The sequence below is a fragment of the Tachysurus vachellii genome, chromosome 10 (genome assembly GCF_030014155.1).
Source record: "Tachysurus vachellii isolate PV-2020 chromosome 10, HZAU_Pvac_v1, whole genome shotgun sequence".
Lineage (NCBI taxonomy): Eukaryota > Metazoa > Chordata > Actinopteri > Siluriformes > Bagridae > Tachysurus > Tachysurus vachellii.
This window is the reverse complement of record NC_083469.1, coordinates 27,171,923-27,181,922: the sequence shown is the minus strand read 5'-3', so window position 1 is coordinate 27,181,922 and position 10,000 is coordinate 27,171,923. Positions and strand designations below refer to the sequence as shown.

At 42.1% G+C, this 10,000-nt stretch overlaps 4 protein-coding genes across 5 annotated transcripts in view; 2 read left to right on the top strand and 2 right to left on the bottom strand.

Moving 5' to 3' along the window:
• Positions 1-632, top strand: part of ccdc175 (coiled-coil domain containing 175) — a 14,417-nt gene extending 13,785 nt beyond the window's left edge. Inside the window, exon 19 of the mRNA XM_060880558.1 lies at positions 1-632. This exon is cut by the window's left edge and continues 211 nt beyond it. The gene's annotated coding sequence lies outside the window, so the exon portion shown is untranslated.
• Positions 133-4,223, bottom strand: jkamp (jnk1/mapk8 associated membrane protein). The gene is made up of 7 exons (XM_060880559.1): positions 4,076-4,223; positions 3,416-3,495; positions 2,791-2,945; positions 2,356-2,562; positions 1,955-2,136; positions 1,719-1,795; positions 133-1,620 (listed from the first exon to the last, which is right to left on the bottom strand). The coding sequence occupies exons 1-7, from the start codon at positions 4,077-4,079 to the stop codon at positions 1,402-1,404; spliced, it is 924 nt and encodes a 307-aa protein (XP_060736542.1). The 5' UTR covers positions 4,080-4,223; the 3' UTR covers positions 133-1,401.
• A 929-nt stretch (positions 4,224-5,152) lies between these two features.
• Positions 5,153-7,157, top strand: LOC132852986 (G-protein coupled receptor 135). Its single transcript, XM_060880557.1, has one exon. It carries the CDS (start codon positions 5,386-5,388, stop codon positions 6,724-6,726), a length of 1,341 nt encoding a protein of 446 aa, XP_060736540.1. The 5' UTR covers positions 5,153-5,385; the 3' UTR covers positions 6,727-7,157.
• Positions 7,158-7,804: 647 nt separating this feature from the next.
• Positions 7,805-10,000, bottom strand: part of daam1a (dishevelled associated activator of morphogenesis 1a) — a 26,608-nt gene continuing 24,412 nt past the window's right edge. For both annotated transcript variants that reach the window (XM_060880555.1, XM_060880556.1), the window contains exons 24-25: positions 9,852-10,000; positions 7,805-9,622 (exon numbers count right to left, since the gene is read on the bottom strand). The exon at positions 9,852-10,000 is cut by the window's right edge and continues 22 nt beyond it. In XM_060880555.1, the coding sequence (XP_060736538.1) occupies positions 9,413-9,622; positions 9,852-10,000 (359 nt within the window). In that variant the 3' untranslated portion in view covers positions 7,805-9,412. The remainder of the gene's footprint in view (positions 9,623-9,851) is intronic.

The window sequence follows — 10,000 nt, the reverse complement described above, 5'->3', positions numbered from 1 at the left end:
CACATGGAATCAGCAGAGAGCTGGAGAAACCACTCAAGCTGCATTTTCCTTCTTTAACTTTAACTTTAAGAGCTGAAACATCAACAATATGGATACAACTTTAATTGCTGTGGTGTAAAAGGAATAAAACGCTTCAATCGTAATGTTTATTTATAAAAGATGAGAAAAGCTGAAACAGTCGTATCTCGGTAGCGACGTGTAAAACTCATGAAGAGAATTCTTTTTTTCATCTGTTTATATTGCACTAATAACTTCACACGTCTGCTTCGATTTCTTCTCAACAGTGAAACCCTGAACAGATCTATTTACATGCAGGATTCAGAGACATTATACACACACACACACACACACATTAAACATGCTTAAAAATGTCTAGATACACAGATATAGATACAGAGATAGAGACGTCTCTCACACGTACGTCACGTGATCCGAGTTAATGACCCGAAAACATTTATAATCATCTTCACCTCACGCATGCGACAGTTTGGCACAGAGAAGATCACAAAAAGAGACAAATAACAGGATAAATAAGGAGAAGGTCTCACAGACCAGCTGCAATAAACACAACAGAGAGAAAAGGAAAACACACACACACACACACCCACACACACACACACCCACACAGAGTCCATCAGAAAGTAAAAAAATGTACCATTGAGTAATAATTTACAGCTCAGTGGCTGAGTGTCGAAGCTGTTCAGCATCTTTACATGGAGGTTTAAAGACAACACAGATTCCAGAGTCGTTCATGAAGGATTTGATCTGTACTTAACAAAAATACAAGGTCTGTGATGGTTACAGCTCCTGACTGACCGTGTCTTTGTTTATCTCCAGCATCACGGCTCTGCTGTAAAGTCCACGTTTGTCTGAATAGATGAAGAAATGACGTGCAAATTTTAAGCATCGCTGCTATTTCTAGATAGTTAAATTAAACCATCGACATTCTCGATAAATGAACTGAACTATTCTTAAATAAACAGTAAAAAAAAAAAAAAAAACAGGACATTTATTTCCTCAGTTTAAAGAAAAAGCGATAAATGAAATGTAGAGTTTACACCTTAACCTGGAATTTACTCGACTACGTAGCTGACGAGTCACAGAACAAAATCACATCCAGAACTGAAAGCTCGGTCATTTCATTTCTACATAAACTGAAAGCTCGGTCATTTCATTTCTACATAAACGCTTCGTTAAAATAGCAGCAAAAGTCCAGATTTGTAAAGCACTCGTTTGATTTCGACATGAAACTTTATAATGACTTCCTGATCTGCAGACCTGAGGCAGGAGACAGATTTTAGGTGAGACGGGTTTCCTTTTCGACAGGAGACTCACAGCTAAAGACTCACAGCTGTAGTGCGCTGATAAAGTTAGAAGACGCACATAACACACGTCAGCGCCTCAGTGTCCGTTTCCTCCTTCTGATAAAATGCGGTTGGGTTCAGTGAATCGGGCCGTGAGTAAATAAAAGAGTGCGGGTCCAGGCACGAGGGCCAATAGCGGCAAATCCTGCCCAAGTTTATCCAATCGGGAGATGGAGATGATGCCGTAAGCGTGGAGGAGCCAATGACTGAACAGCACCACCAGACGCTTCTTTTTGGCCACAAGGTTCTTAAAGGACTGAAATAAAGAGAGAGGGAGAGCGAAAGAGAGATGTCATTATCATCATGTATGTGTGTGTGTGTGTGTGTGTGTGTGTGTATGTGTGTGTATTTTACCTGGATCTCTGAAGCAGACATGTACACAGCAAGCGTGACCAGGGACAGGACCAGAATGATGTAGGGAAACGCATAATCTGTTTGTTTTTACACACACACACACACACACACACACACTTTATTTGCAGCCATCAATGTTCCAATAATGTTGCTGACATGATCTCAGGACTCTAGTCCCGTAAGGAGATGTGTAGAGGAGGCGTGGGAGTGTGGAGGTGGTGGTGTTAAATACTTACACAGGAGTCCTCCTCCAACCGCCTGCAGCACAGTGAGTATGGGGAAGAAGTACAGCGCAGCGTAGATACTTTTGAAGCGATCCGTCTTCCCCAAACCGCACGCAATCTTCTTCACCAGCAGCGGCCGCAGCAGCATCATGAACACCAGGCAGAAGGCGTAGTAGATCAGCACGATGGTGTAGCTGCAACACACACACAGTATTTAATTAATGTTCTAATATCCCCCCTGAATATACGTCAATGTTAATGAGCTGTTACTATAGAAATGATAACATGTTAAAACAAGTGCGTTAATATAAACATGCGCTACTGTCAGAGGTGCTGTTATAGAGAAGTAATTAACACCTGACAACCAATCAAAATCCAGTATCCAACACGTGGACTCGAGCGTGCACACTCACAGAGGGAAAACGGCCTCCTGGGTGCAGTGCAGTGTGTTGATGTAGTCTGGACTTGGGTTGTACAGCATGGTGTACCAGTCAGAGAGCATCTGGACCCTACAGGAGCGGATAGTCAGCTCTCCTACAGGCTCATTCAGCAGCAGGGTGATCACAGCCGCCACGCCGCACTCACACAGAGCAGTCACATGTTGCAGCACCGCGCTCGAACTGCACACAACATCGACAAACATCATCAAGAGTAACAAGAACACCAGCCTTAATTAGAAAAACAGAACACAGATTTTACATACTGCTGCTTTTAACTCCTCAATATGGCATAAATACTGTATATACACACACACACACACACACACACACACACACACACACATACATACACACATACATACATATATGTATATGTGTAAGAAAAGCTGCTGCCGCTGACGGTTTTACCTTTTCTTGCCTGAGTACCACTCGATGAAGAACCAGTGCAGGACTAGCGGCAGCATGGCCATGAAGCCCAGGTACAGCCAGTCGTACAGCTCCGGAGAACCTGTACACTTCTGACAGATCTTCTCCAGGTTTGCTCTCTCACCTCGGGGACACACCTGTTCATGCAGGAGGAACATGTGATTATTTCCCTGGATACGCGGTCATATAACAGTTAATTGACACATGAACAGAGAACGAAACTCAGAGACAACCTGTGAAGATCTGGTACAAGTCAAGTAGATTTTATTGTCATTACAACCATATATAGCTGTTGCATATATAACAGTACACAGTGACATAAGACAACGTTTCTCCAGGATTATGGTGCTACATAAAGCAAAGACAAAGCTATAAGGACTTAGTAAGTTAGTCCTAGATACATAAAGTGCATCTGTGCAACCTGGTGTACACAGTGTGAGACAACAAGACAGGCAGGACAGTGCAGGACAAAACAAACAAGACAGAAAGACAGTGCAGGACAAACAAGACATTACACAAAAACAAAATTATTAAATCAATAATAATAGTAATACTATTAATAATAATCATCATCATCATCATCATCAAAGACTAATGGACCACTTACCCCACATTCTCCTTCAATTGTCCCGTTAATAAGGGTTTTTCCACAGTAAAGGCCCGGGCAGGTGGAGCTCATCTCCACAGCTACATAAAAACACAACCATTTATAATCTATCACTTCTATCAGGGAGGCTAGTCAGCTAGAATGATAGCTAGCTAATGGCTGAAGGCTAATTGCTAAAGGCTAAAGGCTAATAGCTAACTACCTGACGCACAACTGGATTTGTAGAATCTCTGCTTACTTCATATAAAAAAAGACGATTCCTTCTGCTAAATTTGATCAACAAACGCTAAAGTCATGTATCTGAAATAGTACACTGTGTATTTAATTATATATGAGCTTAGCTTAGAAAAGTATCTCGAACAAGCTAGCTGTTTTATTTCCCCACCCGTATCAAGTCAGTAAAATCCCGCCCTTGGGCTGGGATTGGCTACTAACAGTGACATAAGACTTTACATTGTCAAACTGCCCAATCCACGACGTGTTTGTGCATACTTTACTGCGCACAACCAATCCCAGAGCTGAACGATGACTTCTCCGAATACAGGTGTGGAAAAAATAACTAGCTAACCAGCTAGCTCTCCTAAACGTTTTCCTCTGTAAACATTTCTAATCGTAGCCAGTTTCGTGGTGATTCGGGAGAATGTTTCGGCTTCTACATACCCATCGCGTTAATGTAGATCCACCGACTGTTACAGAGAAGACTGATGGAACGCCAGCTTAGCTAACTACATTAGCCAACAAGTAGCTTAGCGATGCTGCGAGTTGAAACTTACAACACAAGTCTCTGGTAGTGATGTGTCATTCAACAAAGAGTCGACTCTTTGAACCGGTCGGCTCTTTCGAAACTAGTATACAAAAGCTGTTTCACTCTCTTTCATCGAAATGTAAAGATTTTATCAAACGAATTCAAATAGACACGTGAATAAAGTATAATCACAGAGGTGAAATACTGGAAAACGTTTTCTTTGGGAAACGAAATGAACCGTTTGGGAGCCGACTCGTAAGGGTGAGCCGAATGTTCTGTAAAAAAACATATAGGAAAAACGTATAACAAAATGCATGGAAACAGATAGACTTAAAAACAAAATAAAGACAGCAATGTTGACGAAATATGTTTAATATATGTGTACGGGGAAAAACACGTTTTTTTCTTCTATAAACAGAACAGTGGAGCAGTACAGGGCAAAAAGAGTAGCCAGTCAAGACACAGCTCTGTTGTCATGGCAACACCTCCAACGTCATAGGCTTTAAGTGCAGGACGTGAAGGTTGCCATGTTGTTCCTTCAAAATCCCCTTAAATTGATTTTTACTCTGCAGATGAATGTGTGTGTTGTGACTGTAAACAGTGAGGATTTTGTTTGTTTGTTTGTTTGTTTGTTTGTTTTTTGTTTATTTCTATTTTTTCCAGTTTACATTATATTGGGTTGCTTTGTCTATTTATTTATTTTTTTTATATAAAATGTTTCATTTAATACATAAAATATTTTAATTGAGATATTTTTACACCAATAAAAGTTCCCAAGCTTTACATAACCTCACATTTGTAATAGTCAGTTACGTTGAACTTTTTAATAAAATACGATTCATTCTGTAGCTCTCAATAATGTTCACATAATAATGTTATTTATTCACTCATTAAAGTGTTAACTTTACTGGTGGGTTTTTCACCGATCTGGCATCCCTGAGCAGGGTCGGAGGAGGGGATCTGAACAATGTCCATCTCAACATGCACAAATAAGAGCTGCTGCTGCTTCATCAGAGCTAAAGAAGAAGAAAAATGTTCCTGCGAAAGGAGACGTTCTGTTTGAGAAGACCTCCTGTACCATCGGAGGTTCCTCTGGGGTTGATGTGTGGTCCAGTTACGGTTTAAATCACTATCTGTAATCCAGTGTCTCAGGCTGAGGCTCAGCACATGATTGTGAAAGGGATGAGTTCTCTCCGGCCGTGTGGCTGCTCCTCGATCGTGTCCAATGGATGCGAGCCTCAGCATCATGACCACAGCGCTGGACAACATGTCGACTTCGGCCCTGATCTGGGAAACGGGGACGACGAGTTCTCTGGTTCCTCAGATTGCAGCTGTGAACAGCACATCTGGAGTGACACCTCTGGAGGTCTCAGAGGGAAGCTCAGTGCTGCGAGGTATAGCCGTGGCCGCTCAAGCTCTCCTCCTCCTGGCCATCTTTCTGCTGTCCAGTTTAGGAAACTCTGCCGTGGTGATAGTGATCATCAAACACCGGCAGCTCAGGACGGTTACCAACGCCTTCATCATGTCTCTTTCGCTGTCTGACTTCCTCACAGCTGTGCTCTGCCTTCCCTTCTCCTTCATCATGCTGTTCAGTAAGGACGGCGCATGGATATTTGGCGAGCGTTTCTGCATCGCCAACGGGTTTTTCAACACCTGCTTTGGGATCATCTCTACGCTCACCATGACGCTCATCTCCTTCGATCGTTATTATGCTATCGTCAGGCAACCGCAGGAGAAGATTGGGAGGAAGAAGGCCATCCAGCTGCTGGTGGCCGTCTGGATGTCGGCGGTGATCTTCTCTTTCCCGTGGTATCTCCTCGTACGGACGTCAGAGCACCTCGTCATACACAAGCGTGGATTTTACCACTGCATGTACGTCTTCCACTCGGGGACGTCTCGCATGGGCACGGTGTACAGCGTCTCCCTAATCGTCGTGTGCTACCTCCTTCCATTTGCACTTATGTGCTTCTGCCACTACAACATCTGCAAAACGGTGCGTCTCTCAGAGATCCGGGTGCGACCTGTCACCACGTACGCACACCTGCTCCGCTTCTACAGCGAGATGAGAACGGCTACGACCGTGCTCATCATGATCGTCTTCATCATATTCTGCTGGGGACCCTACTGCCTCATGGGGATCGTCACGGCCATCGGAAACTACGCCTTCAATCCTGCCATGGACGCCGTGGCCGTGTGCATGGCGTGGGCCAACGGCGCCATCAACCCACTTATTTATGCTATGAGGAACCCCAACATCTCTATGCTGCTGGGTCGGAGCCGTGAGGAAGGGTACAGGACTAGAAATGTCGCGGCTTATCTGTCTGCTCAGACTCGAACGCGCAGACGATCAGTATCCCGCTCGCACGCAATACGAGAGCGCTACATTACAGGAACACGTGCTGGTGGAAACAGTCGAGTGTCATCTTCAAGCCCAGCTAACGGTGGAGAAGTGGCCATGTGGGCGTGCAAGAACCCAGCCGTGTTCTTCTGCACAGATGCACATCTCGACACGGCCACCGAGCTCGGACATGAACCAAAACACAACACGGCCAACACCAGTCTCTGATCTCTGACATGTTTCCAATGGCTCATATAACTTAGTTTCTAAACATATATAAGTAGCAGGACTGGCGTTTTGAATGTCATTCACATTGATGTTTACATCATTTTTGAAGTGCCAAACTCTACACCAGGGTGCGAGCAATCGCATCACAACACTGTGGATGAATCGAAACATAACATTTTGGGCGCTTTAATATGGGGAGACGAGGGGCGGTCCTAACACTTTTTATTGTTTATTTAACCTTCCTCTTCATGCGTCACCATATCTGGTTATGTGATTGCACTTTAGGTGTTTAAACTGTTAAAAGTGTCGTGTCATTACAGTGTTACACAATGGCAGTGTTACAATGTTACACAATCACAGTGTTACACAATGTCAGTGTTACAGTGTTACACAGTGGCAGTGTTACAGTGTTAGTGTTACACAGTGGCAGTGTTACAGTGTTACACAGTGGCAGTGTTACAGTGTTACACAGTGGCAGTGTTACAGTGTTAGTGTTACACAGTGGCAGTGTTACAGTGTTACACAATGGCAGTGTTACAGTGTTACACAATGGCAGTGTTACAGTGTTACACAATGGCAGTTACAGTGTTACACAATCACAATGTTACAGTGTTACACAATCGCAATGTTACAGTGTTATACAATGGCAGTGTTACACAAAGTTGCAGTGTTTCAGTGTCACACAGTTTCATCATTACTCTGTCCCGGTGTTACTGCATTATGATGTTATGATTCTCCTCGTCTCCCTTAATCAAGTTACAAAGAAAATATTTCCTCATTGCACTAAGAAACTAAAGTATGAACAATAGCTGAATTATTTGCTTATTCATATTTAACTGCATTTCGTTTGCTCTTTTTTATTTGCAACACACACGCACACACACACACACACGCACACACACACGCACACACACAGACTCTTTATTACTACACTTAATACACAGATGTTTTTTCAGAGGTTTTGTGCACACACACACATGCACGCTGATCTACTCCAGACGAACTGCTATTACAAACATCAAGAGAATCTGTTTACACAATAAAGATGGTTTCTGATCCAACAAAAGTACAAACCGTGTTTATTATTAATCTTCCACGCTCTTATTTTATTCGTCCAAAACGTTAAAGGAAATCTGTCTGATGTCGAAAAACCCCACTGATTTCTGCCAGAGCTACGAGCTATAAAAACCAAGTACAGAAACTTTATTTAATAGATGAAGCCAGAAACAAGAAAGGAAAACAAACTCCAAACCCAAATGACATTTTATAAAAAAAAAAAAAAAGCAATAATTTCAGTCATTTTCAAAGATTTCTGCTGAAATGCCTGATGTCTGTGTGACAGTTTAATTCAAAACTAAAATCCAGTTCCAGCTCTTTGGCCATCCCACAGACGGATCTGTTTCCTTCGTTTGTTCTTTGTCTGTAATCCATTCCTTTATATAAGGTTTTAAATAAAGATGCTGAGAAAACCCACAAACTGGAGGGGAAAAAAAAGCATTCAACAGCATTAACACCACAGAGATTATTATTATTATTATTAATAAGATAGTATTTACATGTGTACATATATGAACACACACACACACACAGATTACAGCGATATTCACACAATATACAAGTGTAGAGTTTATTCACACAAACGCACCGTTTATAAGTAAACGCTTTCCTTTCTATTTTAGATTTTATTCTTGTTATAAGAATCTCAGAACGAACCCGTCGATGTACGACGTTAAACTGGTGGCTTTAAGCTTCCTCACTTTAGCCTCATTGTGCAGGTGTGAGTTATTCTGATATAGTGACACATCCTAAAGCGTACTGTTCCCTTTATATTACAGCAATTTACCAATATTCAAGTAAACATATACTTTGTTATCTGTAAATAGAGCAGTTACACTGAATGCTCGGGAGAAACCAGTCATAAAGTTTTTTTCCCTCATCAACAATACTACACAGTCTTTATTCCATAACAACACTTAAAAAAATCACAAAATGTGGATTCATTTCAAGCCTTCATTTGTACATGAAAACACTTTAAAACACCTGCTTGGTCTCGGTGAAGTGTGAGATGATGAGACTGAGCTGATTCATGTGTGTCAGAGCAGGAAACACACAGACACTGACTCACTCGTGTTTAATAAAGAACCAGCGTGGGATTTGGTCGCCATTCTGTGTCTGTTAAACTGAACGTGCACCAAACTCTGAGAGATAAGACATTTTTTCACACACATATAAACAGAGTAAGTCCATATTTCCAAAAGAGATTTGAGTTTGTGTGCTTTTTTCCCGCCATAAGAAAAAAAAAAATATTAATTAGTTCAAGAGAATCAAAATATGTAATACCTGGACTTCACCACCAGATGGAGATACAGGGCCATACTAGAAGATCTATAAGATAATGTTGATCATTTCTTTCTAACATTGCTAGAATTGTTCGTAATTTATCGCTGATATGGCACATTTACACACGGCGAGCATGTTTTTTTTTTTTTTTATAACTGCACCATACATCAGTTATAACTCTAATAATCCAGTTGCATTGCAACGTTGTCGCTAACATACACGTCTCCTGACAGATGTTTATTCTGTTTAGGATCATTTCTCATGAATGGCTTATTTGGTTGCTCAGCTAGCAGGCCACAATAGTGTATAAGTAGTGCATCAAATTTAGCATTGGTGCTAATATTCCTCAAAGACTGGGTTTGGTGATCGTTCTCTCTCGACTCGTCTCGAGGTTGTAAGTGTTCGCTCGTTTGCGGTTGCGCTTCATTTTGTTCAGATCTTTGTCAAACACTTCTCCGGAGCGGAGAGCAGAGACGAGGTCGTCGAACTCTCCGTCCTCCTCGCAGTTCTCCCTCGCTTTACGGGCTTTACGCTCCTTTTCACGCTGCTCCTTCAGCTGAGAAACACAAAGAGAGACAGAATTTTAAAGTCATGTTCAGAAATGCTTCACCCATATTGTTAGCTAACCGGCTAAGCTAATCTGTCAGTATTTCTGAGTAAAGCTCCAAAGGATGTGAATAGAAACAGCATGACTAACGATATTCAGCAGAACGTATATATAAAGCACACTTTAGAAGTCACCAGAAGATTTTGCAGACCACTACTGTGTGGTGATAGTGTTGTACCTGAGCCTCCCTCTGAGCCCTGCGCTCCTCCTCCTCTTTGCGTTTGCGCATGTTCTCGTTGTCCTGTTTGGCTTCGGCGAACGCCTGCAGGAACTGATCGAAAATCCTGAAGAAATCATCAGGCTGCATGGAGCTGGGATCCTCACCGA